General features: G+C 35.9%; 1 protein-coding gene across 1 annotated transcript in view; it reads right to left on the reverse strand.

The window, feature by feature from the left end:
* The window catches only part of LOC123548728 (C-Maf-inducing protein-like), a 123,044-nt gene that overhangs the window by 93,008 nt on the left and 7,030 nt on the right, over positions 1-23,006 (reverse strand). Inside the window, exons 3-4 of the mRNA XM_053546850.1 lie at positions 16,534-16,584; positions 13,165-13,236 (exon numbers count right to left, since the gene is read on the reverse strand). Of these exons, the coding sequence (XP_053402825.1) occupies positions 13,165-13,236; positions 16,534-16,584 (123 nt within the window). The remainder of the gene's footprint in view (positions 1-13,164; positions 13,237-16,533; positions 16,585-23,006) is intronic.

Genomic DNA, 23,006 nt, shown 5'->3' on the forward strand with positions numbered 1-23,006 from the left:
AAACTGGAGAGTAACATCTATGCTGTACCACAGAAAAGTGGTCTTGTTTTTTCCCTAGGGTCAATTAATAAAAATGTTACAATATAAGTTATTTATAGTAACAACTAAGGGAAGTTAATCTTTAAAAAAAAAAAAAAAAAAAAAAAAAATTGCAAGTCCACACAAAAATCTTTATCAGGAAGAGACTGGTCAAAATACACCTCAAATTGGATTTAGCATGTTTGTTGTACTACAGAAAAGTGGTCTCGATTTTTCCCTACGACTAGTAATGAAAAAGTTACAATAAAAGCTATTTAAAGTAACAACAAGGGAAGTAATTCTAAAGAAGGGAACTGCGCATGACACTTAGTCTCATGATGGTGTATAATTGTGCCAAGTTACATCAAAATCCCTCTATGCATGAAGAAGAAATGCTTCGGACAAAGTCATTCTTGTATCTGACCTTTGGCCTCTAAGTGTGACCTTGACCTTAGGCCTAGTGACCTGGATCTTGCGCATGACACTCCGTCTCGTGGTGGTGAACATTTGTGCCAAGTTATATCAAAATCCCTCAATGCATGAAGAAGAAATGCTCCGGACAAGGTTTTTATTCTTCTATCCTTTGACCTCTAAGTGTGACCTTGACCTTAGACCTAGGGACCTGGTTCTTGCGTATGACACTCCGCCTCGTGGTGGTAAACATTTGTGCCAAGATATATCAAAATCCCTCCATGCATGAAGAAGATATGCTCCGGACAAATTTTTTTAAGAAAATATGATAAAGGGGAATAACTCAAACAAGAGGGCCAAGATGGCCCTAGGTCGCTCACCTAAGAAACACTCCATAACAGTGTAAAACATGTTTGACCTTGTGATTTCATGGAAACAAATATTCTGACCAATTTTCATTAAGATTGGACCAAAAAATTGGTCTCTTGCGATAAAACAAGCATTTTCTTAGATATGACCTAGTTTTTGACCCTAGATGACCCATGTTCAAAATCGACCTAGATTTTATCAAGGCAATCATTCTGACCAAAATTCATGAAGATCAACTGAAAAATACAGCCTCTATCACATACAGAAGTTTTTTCTTTGATTTGACCAAGTGACCTAGTTTTTGACCTCAGATGACCCATATTCAAATTCGACCTAGATTTCATCAAGGCAATCAACCTGACCAAATTTCATAAAAATCAATTGAAAAAAACAGTCTCTATCGCATACACAAGATTTTTCTTTTATTTCAACTAGTGACCTAGTTTTTGACCTCAGATAACCCATATTCAAAATCGACCTAGATTTCATCAAGGCAATCACTCTAACCAAATTTCATGAAGATCAATTGAAAAATACATCCTCTATTGCATACACAATGTTTTTCTTTGATTGACCTAGTGACCTAGTTTTTGACCCCAGATGACCCAATTTCGAACTCGGCCTAGATTTTATCAAGGCAATCATTCTGGCTAAATTTCATGAAGATCAGTTGAAAAATACCGCCTCTATTGCATACACAAGGTTTTTCTTTGATTTGACCTAGTGACCTAGTTTTTGACCCAAGATGACCCATTTTCGAATTTGGTCTAAATTTCATCAAGGTAATCATTCTGACCAAAATTCATGAAGATCAATTGAAAAATGCAGCCTCTATCGCATACACAAGGTTTTTACGTGATATGACCTAGTGACCTAGTTTTTGACCCCAGATGACCATTTTCGAACTCGGCCTAGATTTCATCAAGGTAATCATTCTGACCAAAATTCATGAAGATCAATTGAATAATACCGCCTTTATCGCATACACAAGGTTTTTCTTTGATTTGACCTAGTGACCTAGTTTTTGACCCGAGATGACCCATTTTCGAACTCGACCTAGATTTCATCAAGGCAATCATTCTGACCAAAATTCATGAAGATCAATTGAAAAATACAGCCTCTATCGCATACACAAGGTTTTTCTTTGATTTGACCTAGTGACCTAGTTTTTGACCCAAGATGACCCATTTTCGAACTCGGCCTAGATTTCATCAAGGTTATCATTCTGACCAATACTCATGAAGAAGAATTGAAAAATACAGCCTCTAAGGCATACACAAGGTTTTTCTTTGATTTGACCTAGTGACCTAGTTTTTGACCCCAGATGACCCACTTTCAAACTCGGCTTACATTTCATCAAGATTATCATTCTGACCAATATTCATGAAGATTAATTGAAAAATACCGCCTCTATCGCATACACAAGGTTTTTCTTTGATTTGACCTAGTGACCTAGTTTTTGACCCGAGATGACCCATTTTCGAACTCGGCCTAGATTTCATCAAGGTTATCATTCTGACCAATATTCATGAGATTAAATGAAAAATACAGCCTCTATCGCATACACAAGGTTTTTCTTTGATTTGACCTAGTGACCTAGTTTTTGACCCCAGATGACCCACTTTCGAACTCGGCTTAGATTTCATCAAGATTATCATTCTGACCAATATTCATGAAGATTATTTGAAAAATACCGCCTCTATCGCATACACAAGGTTTTTCTTTGATTTGACCTAGTGACCTAGTTTTTGACCCGAGATGACCCATTTTCGAACTCGGCCTAGATTTCATCAAAGTTATCATTCTGACCAATATTCATGAAGATTAAATGAAAAATACAGCCTCTATCGCATACACAAGGTTTTTCTTTGATTTGACCTAGTGACCTAGTTTTTGACCCGAGATGACCCATTTTCGAACTCGGCCTAGATTTCATCAAGATTATCATTCTGACCAATATTCATGAGGATTAATTGAAAAATACAGCCTCTATCGCATACACAAGCTAAATGTTGACAGACGACGGACGACAGACGACAGACGACAGACGACAGACGCCGGACATCGAGCGATCAGAAAAACTCACCTGAGCATTGCTCAGGTGAGCTAAAAATAGGCAAGGTAGAGTTATTGTTCTTGCACACTGCACTTCCTCCCAATGTGTTCTATCAGTGTATGAAGTTTGAAGAAAATCCCTCCAGTACTTTTGGGGTTATGCTCCGGACAAAATGTTTTAAGAAAATATGATAAAGGGGAATAACTCAAAAAATAGGCAAGGTAGAGTTATTGTTCTTGCACACTGCACTTCCTCCCAATATGTTCTATCAGTGTATGAAGTTTGAAGAAAATCCCTCCAGTACTTTTGGAGTTATGCTCCGGACAAATTTTTTTAAGAAAATAAGATAAAGGGGAATAACTCAAAAAATAGGCAAGGTAGAGTTATTGTTCTTGCACACTGCACTTCCTCCCAATGTGTTCTATCAGTGTATGAAGTTTGAAGAAAATCCCTCAAGTACTTTTGGAGTTATGGTCCGGACAAAGATCGTTGCGGACGCACGGACGGACGGACGGACAGACGGACGCACGGACGGAGAGCATTTCTAATATCCCCTTCACCTTTGGTGGGGGGATAAATAAATGATAAATTCTATGGGCATAAAGTTCAGACTTTTGACCTGAAGGTACAAAAAACAAAACAAAAACAAAAACAGAATAAAACAAGAGCTGTCTCCATAGGATGACACATGCCCCCGATGGCACTTTGAATGAATATATAGTTATGGCCGATGTTAGAGTTTAGGACCTTTGACCTACGGAACTGGGTCTTGCGCGCGACACGTCGTCTTACTGTGTCACACATTCATGCGTAGATATTTTAAAATCTATGCATGAATGACAAAGATATGGACCGGACACACCTATCAATGCACTATCATGAAAAATGACCTTTAACGTCTAAGTGTGACCTTGACCTTTGAGCTACGGACCTGGGTCTTGCGTGCGACACGTCGTCTTACTGTGGTACACATTCATGCCAAGTTATTTGAAAATCCATCCATCGATGACAAAGATATGGACCGGACACGCCCATCAATGCACTATCCTTTAACGTCTAAGTGTGACCTTGACCTTTGAGCTACGGACCTGGGTCTTGCGCGCGACACGTCGTCTTACTGTGGTACAAATTCATGCCAAGTTATTTGAAAATCCATCCATCGATGACAAAGATATGGACCGGACACGCCCATCAATGCACTATCCTTTAATGTCTAAGTGTGACCTTGACCTTTGAGCTACGGACCTGGGTCTTGCGCGCGACACGTCGTCTTACTGTGGTACACATTCATGCCAAGTTATTTGAAAATCCATCCATCGATGACAAAGATATGGACCGGACACGCCCATCAATGCACTATCCTTTAACGTCTAAGTGTGACCTTGACCTTTGAGCTACGGACCTGGGTCTTGCGCGCGACACGTCGTCTTACTGTGGTACACATTCATGCCAAGTTATTTGAAAATCCATCCATCGATGACAAAGATATGGACCGGACACGAAAATTGCGGACAGAATGACAGACCGACAGACAGACCAACAGACGGTTCAAAAACTATATGCCTCCCTTCGGGGGCATAAAAATCTTAAATAATGAAAAAGCGTCAGCAATTTAAATACATGGCGTAAAACGACTTTTGGCAAACAGATTTATGTTAGTGCGGCAAAATAGCTCACAGAGGTAGGATATCCACAATTATCGTTTGACACATTTACCTGTCAGTTTATTCGCTTTAAGAAATTAAAGAAGAAACTTTTTTATAGATTAATTCAAAGAACCGAGGCGGTACGACCAAACAGTGATGTGTTATATGGCGCGAAAACATGACGTAATTCCATGACAATCTCGGGCAACTGTAACGCTTTGATCTCCACTTCAGATGCCATGATACCTACACACTTCTTTTAGCTCTTTGAGGGGGGTGTTAATTGATGATGAAAACAAGGACAAGGACTAAGTTTATCAACAGAATAATTACCGATAATCGTTTACGCTTTTTATTACGCTTTCAACATTGGGTGGATTATGATTATTGTGTCCATATTTTTGGGACACTTCACAAAATAATCATTTTTTCGGGAAACAAGTCTTGAGAAAGTGAAAATAACTAGTCCTAAGATTTTTGGAAAATATGGTAAGGGCTAGACTGTGATTATTTTTACTATCGATGCAGTTATTATGGAGAGCAACTAGGTGGTGGTGATTACTAAAATACCCTGAAAGAAAAATGTCTGCTGTGAAAACGAAATTTAAGAAGAACAAATATGATTGATTACAAAGGAAACGTAATGTACGTGAGATTATTATTTGTCTACTATGTGTTATATTTGAAATTTGCTTGTACATAATACTGCTTTCACAACAGTGACAGTATTACGGCAATTGACAGGCGAGTGGTGGGAAATTTGATTATCTGTGAAAATATATTATGAACTGACTTAATTGTTGATTTCAAAATGTCTTTAATCAGAGATCGTTTTGAAATGCATTTGTTCGAAGTGAGAAAATCTCAGTTTCCGAATTTCAAGAATTTGACATGAACGGAAATGTTTTGAAATATAACAAGCTAGATAGTTTTAATATTTTAATTTTGTAATGCCAGAACAAAGAGGTATGAAAATCTTATACTTCTTTTGCCAGGACAATGGCATAATAAATGTCTGATGTCGGAGAAACCCAATCTTGTTTCTGTTCTTAGTAACATGACCAATACGTGCAAGTAGCTTGAAGCTAAAAAATCATCACTTTTGCTTGCATACTGCCATAACCGTTGTAAAAACCTTCTAAAACTCATAAAAAGTTATTATCTATTGAATTAAGCATCAAACACTTGTTGAAAATAAGCTGTAATTCAGTAGTGTGTTTAGATGCCAAATATTTTCGCGACTATATCATTTGTACTTTTAAGCGCAGATGTAGTGAAAACATTTTTGATATATATATAAAGAAAAAGTATAGACATGAAAGATACTCAAAGACTTGGTCAACTTTGCCTTATGTGCAAATTAAGTCTGTGCCCATATTGTGTGTGCATGAATAGGGCTAGGGGTTTATTACAAGCATACATTTAACAGAGCATCTTCCGAGATTATCTACAAGCAATAGGTATTAATAAATAGACTTTAATTTTTATTATTACTGAGACAACAAACATTAAAAAAAACTAAAATATAATAAAATTATTTACCTACCTACCTACCCACTGTAAAAATACTGGGTCGGTAAAGGTCAAACAAACTTAATTTTAATTTAGGCCTAATGTGCACTATCACAAAGTGCACTATCACTAAAGTATCAGAAAGTCTGCTTCTTTGCAAAACATTTTGCAGCAACTGCAAAATATCTATCATCAACATTACTAAGAGGTACATATACAGCTGGCTAGTGCCATCACTGCCCGAAGGTTTTGACCTAAACACAATTATGAAACTAGGTTTTTATAAACATTCTCTTCACTTTTATATTTAGTAATAGGGTATTTTCATTCAACAAACTTAAAAGTATCATGTTTTGATTCTTTAATCCACAATGCAATCAATATCTTAAAATCTATCTGAAAACATTAACATCCTCTCAACCACCTTACTATGCTGATTTTTCAGCTACCTTGGGCTTTTATGATTATAGCATGTGGGGCATACTGCACCATTATCAATCCATTTCAAAGGCATTTTTTTCAATTTATAGTAACATGTACAACAAGAGCGCCACCAAGCGGGCAATATACGCCCGAAGGGTTACATCAGAGGATGGGAGCAAAATTGACTTGACTGTTGAAGCCCAAAGGACAGGAACAAAAAAAGAAGAAATAAAAATGTCCCAAGTCCAAGAAAAAATTCTTGCTAGGTAAAGTTAGTGCAAAATGCATCTAAAAATTGGATGTACCATCCATGTTGTACCACAGAAAAGTGGTTTCAGTTTTTCCCTACTGCCAATAATAAAAAAGTTTCAAAATAAGCTATTTACAGGCTTTTATAGTAACAAAATAGGGAAGTTATTTAAAAAAAAAATTCATTTAAGAGAACAAAAAGGTATTTTGCCAAATAAAAACAAGAGCACTGCAATGCTGAGCAATATACACAAAGCAAAGTCATATATGACCTCTGACCCCTAAGTGTGACCTTGACCTTGAAGCGAGTCATCCAAACATGCGCTATGCACGTCGCGTCAGTGTGGTAAACATTTGTGCCAAGTTCCTTTGAAATCCTTCAAGCAGTTCAAGAATTACAGAGCAGACACAGCAAAGTCATATATGACCTTTCACTCCTAAGTGTGACCTTGACCTTGAAGCTAGTCATCCGAAACAAGCGCTCTGCACGTCGGCTCAGTGTGATGAACATTTGTGCCAAGTTTCTTTGAAATCCTTCAAGCAGTTCAAGAGTTACAGAGTGGACACGAAACACAATCATATGACTTTTGACCCCTAAGTGTGACTTTGACCTTGAAACGAGACATCCAAAACATGCACTCTGCACGTCATCTTGGTGTGGTGAACATTTGTGTCAAGTTTCTTTAAAATCCTTCAAGGGGTTCAAGAGTTACAGAGCGGACACGAAATTGCTAACGGACAGATGGATGGATGGACACTGGGACCATAACATAATACGTCCCTTGGGCGTATAATAAAAGAATTTAATGTTAAAGGACCCAGAAAACTGAAATCATTCTTTTCTATGCGCCTAGCATAATATAATCAACATAGTAAGGGGTGTAGAAATATTCAATTTTTCTTAGACAAAGAACCTACATTCCCACAGCAAAATTTCTCTATTTGTCCAAATTAATATGATTCAATACTTTCCTGTTCTTACCTATATCTGTAAAAAGACATAATATGCAGCCGCCCCGCCCCTCTATGGTCTGTTGGTGGTAACTAGGTGAATTATTTCCAGCTTCAAGTATGGTACGATATGAACAGGAGTCATCTAATAACTGTTAACAATCATGCTAAGAAATTTCATGGCAATAGGCCCAAGCATTTTCCATTTAAAAATAACAAACCATGTTAAGCCTCAAGCTCACTGTGATCTTGACATTTAACCCTACCCCCACCCAACCCCAAACCCCAACCCCTAAAACAATATACATCATCTATTTCCTAACAAAAATAAAGCTATAATGTTTTGAGGGCAAAAAATAAATACCGAAATAAATCTATCTATCTATCTATCTATCTATCTATCTATCTAAAGGCCCAAGTACATGTATATTCCAACTATATAATTATCATAATACCATAATTAGTCTTAAACGTCAATGTTATTTTGACCTTAACTCAGTGGCCCCAAAAACAAAAGGGGTCATTAATAACAAGAGATAATTGTCCTAAAACGTTTTTAAACTGTAGGCAGGTGTTCTCTAGTTATTGATTGGAAACCAAACTGTCTACTGACAAACCCACAGGAGCAAGACAATATACTACTGTCTTCGATGCAGGAACTATATTCTGTTTTTGCAGGTTTTTTACTACCATAACTAGAAAGTAACTATCATATATGGGGAAGATCAGGGCGAGAAAATATACTGTAAAATCATTTATTTTCGTGGGCATGAAATTTCTGGTTTTTGGTCAAAACGGCAATTTCGTTGGGATATGAATTAATTCGTGGATTTCAACTTTTGAACATAAAATGAATGGTAATTTTACTTGTTTGTTGTGATTAAATTTCGTGGATAGACTCTACCACAAAATCCACGAAAACTAGTCCCCCACAAATATTAATGATTTCACAGTATGACATTTGGATCTAATGGTCAATATTAAAATGATTTAAGGGTTAATTACTATTCTAACACGACCAGCAAATAACCTACATACGTGTGGAGCAAAATCTATCTCGGGTTATTCTGCAATAACCCATGCGCATGCAATGACATCATCCGATCCAGGTGCGTAGCACAGTCGTAAAAAGTAGTTACCATTTTTTCTAACTCTGTTGATACTAGTATGTCATGTAAGAATCGAAATAACAAGTTCCCAGTGTGATTTATCGTAGAATAACCAGCGTTTTTTGTTCTTATGCGAAACAATATATCACTCAGGCCTATGGCCTTCGTGATATATTGTTATGGGTAAGAACTCAAAACACAGGGTATTTAAGAAATAATAAGTTCCCAAAAGTGGTTTATCGTAGAATAACCCGAGTTTTGAGTTCTTATGCGTAAGAATATATCACGAAGGCCATAGGCCTGAGTGATATATTGTTTCGCATAAGAACGAAAAACAAGGGTTATTTTACGATGAATCACACTTGGGAACTTGTTATTTCGATTCTAACACGACATAATAGTATCAAAAGTGTAAGAAAAAATGGTAACTACTTTTTACGACCGTGCTACGCACCTGGATCGGATGACGTCATTGCACGCAAGTGGTATATCGCAGAATAACCCGAGATAGATTTTGCTCTACATGTATGTAGGTTATTTGCTGGTCGTGTTAGAATCTATGATAGACCACACTTGGAAACTTATTATTAATATAATGTCAATAAAGTTAACGATTGTCTTTATGATGGCCCTGTAAAGACAAATAAAAGATCTATTACAGGGCCATTGTGAAAACAATTTTATAACATGACCCCTTTAAAATGTTTTTAATTAAGTATTATGTCAATAAAATCATCTCTTTTATCTAAACAGATGTTTTAAGTTTAGTGTTTTGCGTTCTTATTGACACAGTGGAACTGTCGAAGTAAATGACTATTAAACCAAGCAATATGAGTAAATAAAGTCCAAGCCATTTACCTAATGCCAGTTCATAGTGCACCTGTTAAATAAGGTGTATGATTGATTGGCCGAAATGACTGTTATAGGGTTTATTAATTACAATCATTCAACAAATTATATAGCTGCCATAATCTACAGGAGGGGTGAGGAAAAATATCAAATAATTAATGGAAAACCATTTTGATGCTCATCAGGTAACCCTGACCTTGATGTTTGTCTATGTTTGCAACATATGTAACTGTACCTACAGGCAGACAGTTTATTATTTCAGTCGAATCAGCCTCAACACTGCAAACAGTGTTATTTAATTTAGTCATTTGTATAATTTACTTATTACGCACTTACACAAGTCTAATATACGAACATGAAAATAACAAGTTACCGTCATATACAAAGCAAGATGCCTCCGGTTTTTTTTAGGGGGTGGGGGGCATATGAGTCATCTACACTAAGCCAAATCATCTTATCAAGTTTGAAGAGTTTGGGTCAAGTTCTCATGTTACCATGCAGAAATAATTTTCAATGTATGGTCTTTGTGACCTTGATCTTGGAATTATTGACCCCAGAAACAATAGGGGTCATCTACTTCATAACCCCAATCATGCTATCTAGCGTAAAGATACTGGGTCAAGGGGTTCTAAAGTCACTGAGTGGAAACCATTTTCTAGGTTCAGGCCCCTATGACCTTGACCTTATTTTTTTGAAGAACCAAAAAAACAATAAGTATCATCTAAATCATAAGCCCATGCTATCAAGTTTGAAGGTTCTGGGTTAAAAGGTTCTCAAGTTACCATGAAGAAATAGTTTTCAATGTTTAGGTCCCTGTCACCTTAACAACTGACCCCAATAAGAGGGCCATGATGGCCCTGTATCGCTCACCTGAGTACCATTGCTCAATCTGATATGATCGTTTCAAACCAATCTCATTAGAAGCTGCTAAGGTGTATTCATTTAGATAAAAAATAAAGGGAGGTAATTTGTCATAAATTCAGTCAATATGTATCTTCACTGATTGTCCAAGTCCATCTGTTGACATAAATGAAATTTCAGATCATTATCTTCATTAGTTACGAAGATAATACCCATTTTAATTTGAAATAAAGGGAGGTAATTTGACATAAAATCAGTCCATAGTTATCTACCTTGATTGTCTCAGTTCAACTAATGTCAATAAAGAAATTTCAAATAAGTCCTATAAGTAATTACTGATATAAATCCATTTTGATTACAATCAGGGGAGGTAATCAGATATAAATAACTCTGGAACCTATGATTGGATCTGACAGATTTGTCATGGAATCCAAGATTTATTGTTGTTGAAGATATTTTGGAAGTTTGTATCAAATAAAACCATAAATGAAGTCTCTATATGGCTGCAAAAGCCAAAATAGCATATTTTGGACCTTTAAGGGGCCATAACTCTGGAACCCATGATGGAATCTGGCCAGTTCAAGAAAGGAACTAAGATCTTATGGTGATACAAGTTGTGTACAAGTTTGGTTAAAATCAAATCAAAAATGAAGCTGCTATTGTGCAGACAAGGTCAAAATAGCTAATTCTGGCCCTTTCTGTAGCCATAACTCTGGAACCCATTAAGGGATCTGGCCAGTTCAAGAAAGGAACCGAGTTCTTATGGTGACACAAGTTTTGTGTAAGTTTGATTAAATTCAAATCATAAATGAAGCTGCTATTGTGCAGACAAGGTCAAAATAGCTAATTCTGGCCCTTTCAGGGGCCATATCTCTGGAACCCATAATGGGATCTGGCCAGTTCAAGAAAGGAACTGAGATCTTATGGTGATACAAGCTGTGTGCAAGTTTCGTTAAAACAAGAGCACCGCCTTGCGGGTGCTGACGCTCATCTGATTTTTTTTGTGTAATAGAAATATTGTCCTACCCATGATTTTCTAAGTCTAAAAAGGGCCATCATTCTTGCAAAAAGCAGGATAGAGTTATGTTTCTTGATGTACAGTGTCCACTTATGATGGTGAAAAACTGTTGCAAGTTTTAAAGCAATAGCTTTGATAGTTTATGAGAAAAGTTGACTTAAACATAATACTCAACCAAGAAAATGATTTTCTAAGTCCAAAAGGGGCAATAATTATTGCAAAAAGCAGGATGGAGTTATGTTGCTTGCTGTACAGGGTCAGCTTATGATGGTGAACAAGTGTTGCAACTTTCAAAGCAATAGCTTTGATAGTTTAAGAGAAAAAGCTGACCTAAACATAAAACTTAACCAAGAAATCTGATATTTTCTAAGTCCAAAAGGGGCCATAAATCTTGCAAAAAGCAGGACGGAGTTATGTTTCTTGCTATACAGGGTCAACTTATGATGGTGAACAAGTGTTGCAAGTTTTAAAGCAATAGCTTTGATAGTTTAGGATAAAAGCTGACCTAAACATAAAACTTAACCAAGAAAACTGATTTTCTAAGTCCAAAAGGGGCAATAAATCTTGCAAAAAGCAAGATGGAGTTATGTTTCTTGATGTACAGGGTCAGCTTATGATGGTGAACAAGTATTCCAAGTTTCAAAGCAATAGCTTTGATAGTTTAGGAGAAAAGTTGACCTAAACATAAAACTTAACCAAGAAATCTGATATTTCCTAAGTACAAAAGGGGCCATAAATCTTGCAAAAAGCAAGATGGAGTTATGTTTCTTGCTATACAGGGTCAGCTTATGATGGTGAACAAGTATTCCAAGTTTCAAAGCAATAGCTTTGATAGTTTAGGAGAAAAGCTGACCTAAACATAAAACTTAACCAGGCAACGCCGACGCCGACAACCGCTCAAGTGATGACAATAACTCATCATTTTTTTTCAAAAAATCAGATGAGCTAATAAAATCATAAATGAAACCACTATCGTGCAGACAAGAAATTGTTGACGGACGCACGCACGCACAGACGACAGACGAAGGGTGATCACAAAAGCTCACCTTGTCACTATGTGTATTTGAGCTAAAAATAATAGGGTCATCTACTTCATACGCTAAATCATGCTATCAAATTTTGAAAGTTCAAGGTAAAGTTGTTGTCAAGTTGAGTATAAACTGTTTTCAACTTTCAGGCCCCTGTGACCTTGACCATTGACCTATTGACCCCAAAAACAAAAGGTCATTTACTCTGATAAGACCACTCATGCAACCTAATTTGAATGTAAGGGTCAAGCGGTTCTCAAGTTAAAGAGCTGACTGTTCATTCTACCAACAGACAGACCAACCAATGTGACGACATTCACAAAGCAATATACCCCTGGTTTGTTGCAAGCGTTGGGGGTGGGGAGCGTAACTAGGATATAAGGCTGCATTACAACGGGAACTGCATAATCAACACTTGCATTAACAAGGATCCATTACAACAGGAACTCACCTTGATTTCCTTCACCGGAACTGCATAATCAACACTTGCATTAACAAGGATCCATTACAACAGGAACTCACCTTGATTTCCTTCACCGGAACTGCATAATCAACACTTGCATTAACAAGGATCCATTACAACAGGAACTCACCTTGATTTCCTTCACCGGAACTGCATAATCAACACTTGCATTAACAAGGATCCATTACAACAGGAACTCACCTTGATTTCCTTCACCAGAACTTCAGGACGTCTCGCATTTTTCAACAACTTCTCATATTTGTACATGTGTTTCTGTAAAAAAATAATACAGTAACAACTCGGCATGTTTGCAATATCAATATACATCATGTATATAACAATCATATAGAATTAGTGAAACCACTTCATTTTTTTGCGCACAAAATTTCGTGGGATAAGAACTCATGGATTTAAAAGTCTGAACATAAATTGAATGGAAATTTTCCTTGTTTTTTTTTTTTTTATTTAGTTTCATTGATTAACTCATCCCCGCACCCCTGTCCGCAATAAAATTATTTCACAGTAATCTGACCAGGATGTACTATTTAAAGTTCCATCCGTTCATAGTTGTGAAGCTTCCTGTGAAGTTTATTGAATTCCAGTAAGTGGTTGCTAAGAAATAGCATGGATATCAATGATGAGACACTGATAGATCAAGCGACAACTAAATGCATCCCCAAATTTTCAAAAAGCATAAATATACCACAGAAAAGCATAAATATACCACAGAAAAACCTTTAAATCTTGAGAGGTCTCATTAAAAGTCAGTTTACTATATTAAGGCTGTCCTATTCATATTACTTCATGTGATTTCCCAGGAGCTGCAGCATTTAGCATCAATCTTCCATAATTTGATAGTCAACAGTCAACAAAATATCAAGCTCTCTATGCTCACAATAATTTATCAGATTACACTGAAAGTATTGTATTACAAACTGATTTACATTCTACAAACAATATTTATTGAAGCTGACATTTTAATAAGTCAAATAATCATTTAATTTTGTTGGCAAGTTTTTGGCCAAACCAATTTTATCGTGGAGATGTTAATTCGTGGATTTCAAATTTTAATTTTTTTTCATAATTTCCACATGAGTAGATCTATTAATATATCATTTTGTTAATACATATGAAACTTACACGTGTCAAACAGTGCTATCATGGTTACCGAATTTGCAATCTACGCCCCGGGAGATTAGTGAGTGATCATGTGCTTTATATCTTACACGATCCCTACTTTTGCAAATGAAACATTCAGGAAGGAAAGTTGGTGCCAATTGAAAAGTGTCGAAAGTGTCAAAACCATATCACCTGTGATATAGTCTTGCACAATTAGCATTCATAATCGAAACAAATATGAAGTTCATCATAATGCATCAGACACAAATCTAGTAATTAATTTACAACATTTAATAGTCCCAAAGTACTATTAGTTTACTACATGTCAGTAAAATTAAAGGCTAGTGTAAGCATTTCAGAGTGATCTGAAAAAATGTGAATAACAGTTGCAGCATAGTGTAGTCTGACACATGACGCTACGTCAAACTACTATTTTTAGTATCTATTTAAACTTTGACAAGCAAATTGTGAACAAACCAGGGATGTCTGAATGAAATAGTTGGTTTTGTTCCTACCATACTTATGTTTATCACTGATCGAGCCTCAATAAACTACATGAAAGCTGCAGGTCAGTACTAACGCATACACACAAATACAGACCAGATTGGACGGCTATGGTGTCTTTTTGGCGACATTATCTTGGGCACAATTTGTTCACTGGGACTTAATTTTGTGACTTAATCCATGACAAGAGGGCCCTATATCGCTCACCTGAGTACCATTGCTTTAACCAAAAACAAAAAGAAAAAATTCTTACAAGGTACAGATGTCAAAATACACCTAAATATTGGAGGTACCATCCATGTTGTACCACAGAAAAGTGGTCTCAGTCATACGACCTTTGACCCCTAAGTGTGACATTGACCTTGAATTTAGCCATCCGAAACATGAGCTCTGCACATCCTTTCAATGAGTGAACATTTGTGTCAGGTTTCTCTGAAATCCATCAAGGGGTTCAAGAGTTATAGAGCGGAAGCGAAATTGCTAACCAACACACAGACAGACAGACGGACACCGATGCGATAACATAATACGTCCCTGCGGGCGTATAAAAAAGAATCGAGATCTTATGGTGATACAAGTTTGGTTAAAATCAAATCATAAATGAAGCTGCTATTGTGCAGACAAGGTCAAAATAGCTAATTTTGGCCCTATCAGGGGCCATAACTCTGGAACCCATTATGGGATCTGGCCGGTTCAACAAAGGAACCAAGATCTTTTGGTGACACAAGTTTTGTGCAAGTTTGGTTAAAATCAAATCATAAATGAAGCTGCTATTGTGCAGACAATGTCAAAATAGCTAATTCTAACCCCTTCAGGGGCCATAACTCTGGAACCCATAATGGAATCTTGCCAGTTCCAGAAAGGAACCAAAATCGTAAGGTAATACAAGTTGTGTGCAAGTTTGGTAAAAATAAAATCTTAAATAAAGCTGCTATTGTGCAGACAAGGTCAAAATAGCTAATTTTGGGCCTTTCAGGGGCCATAACTCTGGAACCTATAACGGAATCTGGCCAGTTCCAGAATGGAACCGAGATCTTATGGTGATACAAGTTGTGTGCAAGTTTGGTAAAAATCAAATCATAAATAAAGCTGCTATTGTGCAGACAAGGTCAAAATAGCTAATTCCGGCCCTGTCAGGGGCCATAACTCTGGAACCCATTATGGGATCTGGCCAGTTCAATAAAGGAACCAAGATCTTTTGGTGACACAAGTTTTGTGCAAGTTTGGTTAAAATCAAATCAGAAATGAAGCTGCTATTGTGCAGACAATGTCAAAATAGCTAATTCTGACCCATTCAGGGGCCATAACTCTGGAACCCATAATGGAATCTTGCCAGTTCCAGAAAGGAACCAAACTCGTAAGGTAATATAAGTTGTGTGCAAGTTTGGTAAAAATCAAATCATAAATAAAGCTGCTATTGTGCAGACAAGGTCAAAATAGCTAATTTTTGGGCCTTTCAGGGGCCATAACTCTGGAACCCATAATGGAATCTGGCCAGTTCCAGAATGAAACCGAGATCTTATGGTGATACAAGTTGTGTGCAAGTTTGGTAAAAATCAAATCATAAATAAAGCTGCTATTGTGCAGACAAGCTCAAAATAGCTCATTTTGGCCCTTTCAGGGGCCATAACTCTGGAACCCATGATGGGATCTGGCCAGTTCAATAAAGGAACCGAGATCTTATGGTGATACAAGTTGTGTGCAAGTTTGGTTAAAATAAAATCATAAATGAAACCACTATCATGCAGACAAGAAATTGTTGACGGATGGACGGACGACGGACGAAGGGTGATCACAAAAGCTCACCTTGTCACTACATGACAGGTGAGCTAAAAATTAATTCCTCATGAATAATAATGATTTCACAGTAACTTCACTGTTTCATCCCTCAATATGAGGTGATGTCCAAGCCCATCAAAGCTCACACTATATAACAGTTTAGCTTACCTTCCACTGAATAGAATACAGCCACTGGTCCCGTAGATGGGAGTTGTTTGCCTGGAAATATAAATATTTCTGCATTAAGTTTTTTTTTTAGATACCTACGACCACGCAGACCAACAGATGAGTGAAATAACTCAACATTTCTTTGGAATAGTTGAGTATATGTGTTTTTAATACACTTAGTACACCTTAGAATGGAAAAACTAAAGTTTCTACAAAATTAGGAGCCAACCAATTGGAAAATATGCACTTAACACAGGATGGAAATGGAAAAGGAAAAATTCTAGGACTTGAATTACTATTCAACACCTTCCTAGAATACCGATTAAAACAACTTCCATCACCTGAGAAACACAGATTAAATATACTAGTATCTGGACAGCACTCATGCACAACATAACAAAAGATCAGACATTGTTTAGGAATGAAAGAAGATAATTCAACCTAATGCAAAAACATTTATTTTCATGTCAGTTCAAATATCACTGCACAACTGGGAGAATTTTGTGTAAAATATCTTGAAAAGCAAGGTAAAGATTGATATCTTTCTTGCATCTTGCATTTTCATCAATTTGTTGTATGGTTACTTAGCAAAAGATGGTATGGGTAAATTTAATTCAACCTTTAGATAATCACCAGTTTCATTATAACTTATTGTAAAGGTAAATATACATAAATTTTGCAAACTAAACCTGCCCTACCCTTTCTCTGATTATGTTAGAGCTGTAAAAATGAACCACCTGTAACCTGAACAACAAGAGCACCGCCTTGTGGGTGCAGAAGCTCATCAGATTTTTTTGTCTCTGTATAATAGAAATATTGTCCTACCCATGATTTTCTAAGTCTAAAAAGGGTCATAATTCTTGCAAAAAGCAAGCTGGAGTTATGTTTATTCCTGTACAAGGTCAGCTTATGATGGTTAAACAACTGCTCGAAGGTTCAACACAATAAGGGCATATCTATATGTAATTATTATATGTAGATACGCCCTTATTGCGTTGAACCCTTGTGTTGCAAGTTTCGAAGCAATAGCTTGAAAAGCTGACCTAAACACAAAACTTAACCAAGAAATCTGATTTTCTAAGTCCAAAATGGGTAATAATTCTTGCAAAAAGCAGGATGGAGTTTAGGGCTGTCATCGATAGAAACGATATCGATGTATCAACGATATTTTTTTGTCGATCGATTATTGATTCCCATTTTCAAAAATCGATATTTTACAGAGAGAGAAAAACCTATCCAGATAAGCACTCAGACCCTCAAAAACAACTTAAGTTTACAAAGTTTTAAATTTGGATAAATGCAAAAGAGTGAAGGCAAAATAAAAATGAAAGATGTTATTAATTTTTACTAATTTCTTTTATTTCATGAATACAAATATAACACAAACAAACAATACCATGAAAAGTAGGCCAAAAAACTAAAAATAGCATTTACAGGAAGGTATATAGTATGCATATGAACAAATAGGTTGTTAATCTAACTTTATAATCGATATATCGATGTATCATCGATATTTGTCTCCTGATATATCGGTATCATCGATATGCCTAAGACCCAATCAATGACAGCCCTAATGGAGTTATGTTTCTTGCTGTACGGGGTCAGCTTATAATGGTGAACAAGTATTGCAAGTTTCAAAGCAATTGCTTTGATAGTTCAGGAGAAAATCTGACCTAAACATAAAACTTAACCAAGAAATCTGATTTTCTAAGTCCAAAGGGGGCCATAATTCTTGCAAAAAGCAGGATGGAGTTATGTTTCTTGCTGTACAGGGTCAGCTATTGATGGTTAACAAGTGCTGCAAGTTTCAAAGCAATACCTTTGATAGTTTAGGAGAAAAATTTACCTAAACATAAAACTTAAGGTAGTATGCGCCCTTTGTCGTGATTTTTAAAAAGTCGTCGGATTCCTTTCAAATTTAGACTAAATAAACGTGATACAACTGCCGTTGGTTTTATGAACTTTTGTTTTATTCTGACGTCGGTACCATAGCAACATAATGACGTTAAAGCGCCATCTGTCGGCTCTAACTGAAATTGGGGTGTTTCTGTATTTTTGCGTTGTATCTCTTTTATTAGTGCATCAAAATTTAAAATTCAAACTACACTAAAATCACGAAGAAAATATCTATGAAAACATTACTATATATTTGTCGCTAATTCTCCGAGTGTGTGTAAGTCAGTAAAAATGCAACGTCAAAATGTTATAAACGTACCTGTTTTTAACGCACTGTTGTATTTTTGACTGCATATAACGAAAAAACGGTGCGGTAAATTTTTTTTAGAAATCTGCTGCGAATTCCTCTATCATTTCTGTACTAAATTGACTAATAAAAAACATACCTTCTCGATTTAGATTCTGCATAACTCAACTCAGTTTGAAACGCGGCGCATTGTGCGTGTGACGTTATTGTTGGCGGTTTGTCCTGATCTCCGTGCCTTACCCGTTTGATGAGCTCATAAAATAAGGCTGTTAAATACGAGAAAAGCACATACACTTTAAAGTACGCACAAAGGAATTCCTGAGAGGATAATATGCAAAATGTTCACCGCGAGATATATGAATATCGACCGAGGCGCCATAATGAAGGCCGGATTCACACATCTACAAACACCAGAAAAGGTCATTTAATACTAAAGTATCTAAACGCTTCGTATAAAAATGTATCATCTCAGTCTTTTTATCAATGCGAAAGTATAGATAATGAAAAAATAATATCACATGCATAGAAAACCAAAATAGCGTAGTTGCGCATGTGATATGAAATTATGCATCATATCACATGCGCATAAATTGAAAATAACGGCATTGCGCAGGAGTTATAAAATCACTGGTGGGTATGATATATCATTCGAGTTAAACTAATGGAAATATAATGGAAAATTTACATTGGATATTTATGTCAGATAAATTAACATGTAAATCTTGCTCTCACGAGAGAGTGATATAAAACAGCCGATCGTCGATGAAATGACAAAAAAAAAGAAAAACAAAAAAAAAACGCACAGGTATATTGAATGATTTTCAAGGAAATTTCATTTTTCCCCTTTATTTCTCATAAAAGTGAAATAAAGGCTTGATATTCTTGATTAGAGGGGTGAACGATTTTCATTTCACACTCTCTTGAATGCAATATTTTATTATACCGGCAGAAATCGTCATAAAATAATTATGCGACGGAACAAAATCCAAATGGTATATAGTAGTAACTGGGTGAAAAAATGTGCTTCCGTGATTCAGTCGAAAGTAGTCTGGATTAGATTAATCAGAGAAGAATTCTTTAAGACTATGTGACTTTCATTCTTATCTTTTCCTACTTACTTTGTTCAAACTATGGTGTATGTATTAAATTTGTACATGTATTATTGTGAATGAAATATAAACTAACAAATTGATCCTGATTTTCCCATTTTTCGTGCATTTTTGCGTCACCGGGGACAAAATGCGCATTATGTAACTCATGAAATGAATTTTACATGGAATAAGAAACTTTCCATGCATGTTTTCGAGTTGTTTGCTTGAAATTAAAACAGGGTATTTATTTTACAGTTCGCTTTCTGAAATGCGGCAATATGCGGGTACCATGATTTCAGTGAACTTGTATTTCACTGCAAACTATTCAACACCCCTTTTTCTTTTCGTTTTCTTGTGTGGATATCTTGTGGAAAAAAATAGATCTACGACGGGGTGAAAATGTTGTAATTGTATTAAAATTGTTTTGAAGTTGCTGAATTTTATATGAAACAAAGAAAAAATTCTTTTATTGTTATGTACCCTTTGTGCATGTTCTGTTATCAGCCAGAGCTCCATGCAAGCGACCACTGGGTACCAGATTACTTTCATCAGTGAGCCGTAGCGCATGAAATTCGCGCATGTGATATTTCAATATTACCCTCAAAATTGATATCACTGCGCATCGTTTTACGCATGTTTGAATAAATATACGAAACTTATCCCTCTAAACTGGTTATCCTTGTATCCCAGATACCGGACGATTTGTTTTTGACAAATGTTTCCTATGCCTTGTATCATCATTTTTTTCAGTAAATCAGTTACTTACTAACTAGCATTTTATTTTTACAAAAAGGATGCCTAATTTAGAGGCGTTCTACTGTTCTTGCACTGTTCTACTCTCTACAACGATGACAAATAGAAATAGCAGGTATTATTGGAATAAAGTTCTTTTTTCACTTCTAAAATATGTTTGTTACCATCGCAGTATTGTACGGTGCCCCTAAAGTGACATGTTACGCACTTTTTTTCCACTTCGGTAATGTGAGACTTTTTTTATTTCGTTTAAACGGAATCATTTCGTTTTAACGAAATAACTATTTCGTTTAAACGAAATAACTAATTCGTTTAAACGAAATCATTTCGCTTAAACGAAATAAAAAAAAGTCTCACATTACCTAAGTGGGAAAAAAGTGCATAACATGTCACTTTAGGGGCACCGTAGTACTGACAATGGTCTGTTGTCTTCCTTAGATAAATCATATTACGGAAAGTGACGGACAAGGCCGAAGATAGCCGATATTCGTAGTATGATACATCTGAGGAAGACAAAAGACCGTTGTCGAAATTGTCATGGTAACAAACATATTTTAGTAGTGAAAACTATTATTCCAATGGATTACAACTAAACCAAATGAACAACTGGATAGCTGGTTGTAGTAGATAATTGCTGTTGTTTTGTTTTTTTAATATTATAACGACAATGAAATGTCCTTAAATTGAAGTGTATGTGTGTTGTTTTCATTGGTTTATACCCAACACAACTGAACAGTTTTCATAAGTTTTCATTTTAAACATTTGTTTTAGTGTTTGGATATCGAAATTTAAATAAATTAAACTGATATGAATCACTGCAAAGTGACATGATAAATATTTGACGTTACACAAACAAATGCATCGCGTTTCATATCGAGCTGAATGCTGAAAAATCTAAATCGAGAAGGTATGTTTTTTATTAATCCATTTAGTGCAGAAATGATAGAGGAATTCACAGCAAATTTCTAAAAAAAAATACCGCGCAGTTTTTTCGTTATACGCAGTCAAAGATGCAATAGTGCGTTAAAAACAGGTACGTTTATAACGTTTTGACGTTGCATTTATGCTGATTTACACACACTCGGAGAATTAACGACAAATATATAGTAATGTTTTCATAAATATTTTCTTCGCGATTACAGTGTAGTTTGAATCTTAAATTTTGATGCACTAATAAAAAAGATACAACGAAAAAACACAGAAACACCTCGGTTTCAGTAAGAGCCGGCAGATGGCGCTTTGGCGTCATTATGTTGCTATGTTACCGACGTCAAAATAAAATAAAAACTATATGTTCGCAACGGCAGTTGTGTGACATGTATTTAATCCAGATTTGAGTAGAATCCGAAGATGTTTTAAAAATCTCTAGAAAGGGCGCATACTACCTTAACCAAGAAATCTGATATTTTCTAATTCCAAAAGGGGCCATAATTCTTGCAAAAAGCAGGATGGAGTTATGGTCTGAGCTACTGATGGTGAACAAGTGTTGCAAGTTTCAAAGCAATACCTTTGATAGTTAGGAGAAAAGCTGACCTAAACATAAAACTTAACCAAGCAACGCCAACGCCAACACCGACACCTATCAAATGATGACAATAACTCATCTTTTTTTTTCTCTCAAAAAATCAGATGAGCTAGAAACCTGACAAGACCTTCATTTTATCACGTTTCAAGTTCATTATGTAAAAGAAATCAATAGTTTCACATGTGATGCATAGACATGTAGATGTAGACTGACAGAAGAACTTTTTTCAGATTTACTTCACAAGACAGAAAGATGACACTATCAAATAGGTAACAGATCGTGCCCATTTATGTAACAACAAGGTGTCATAACAGTGACACTTTTGTTTGTTGACAGTATAGGTAAAATTCCACTCGTCCACTCACAGTGGACCTCACTGTATACCATAGATAGCCATGTATAATGCGCACCCGTGTATAATGCGCACCCCCGATTTTAGCCCAAAATCCTGGGAAAAAAACATTTTTGGTCAATTTTGAGATGGATGGAAAACGAAAGTAGAGTTTACATTGACACCGGTAATAAATTTTATCTCCACTGCGGAGAGCCGCATCAGTCTCGCGGTACTATCGATTTTTGTTTTCTCGAAAATAAAACCAGCAAAATATTGTTGTATTTGTTGTTTTACCTTTTTTAATTAACTATTTTGAATAAATAAATAGCAGCTGATTCAATATTTTCAAAATGACATGAGCTTCTCAATTCAAACCGATAACAAAAGGTGTGATAGTCTTTTTGTCACGATCAAATAGCCAGTAATTATCGGCAATTAACGTGTCACCTCGTGTCAATTATGTTGTTCACAGTTTGATCTCGGTTGATGATAATTCTCGATCTTTAATTAGTATCATAATTTTTGTGATTTATTAACATTTCCTTCATCAAAATACTTTTAAATTTA

Source organism: Mercenaria mercenaria, chromosome 6, assembly GCF_021730395.1.
Source record: "Mercenaria mercenaria strain notata chromosome 6, MADL_Memer_1, whole genome shotgun sequence".
In the NCBI taxonomy this organism is placed as follows: Eukaryota; Metazoa; Mollusca; class Bivalvia; order Venerida; family Veneridae; genus Mercenaria; species Mercenaria mercenaria.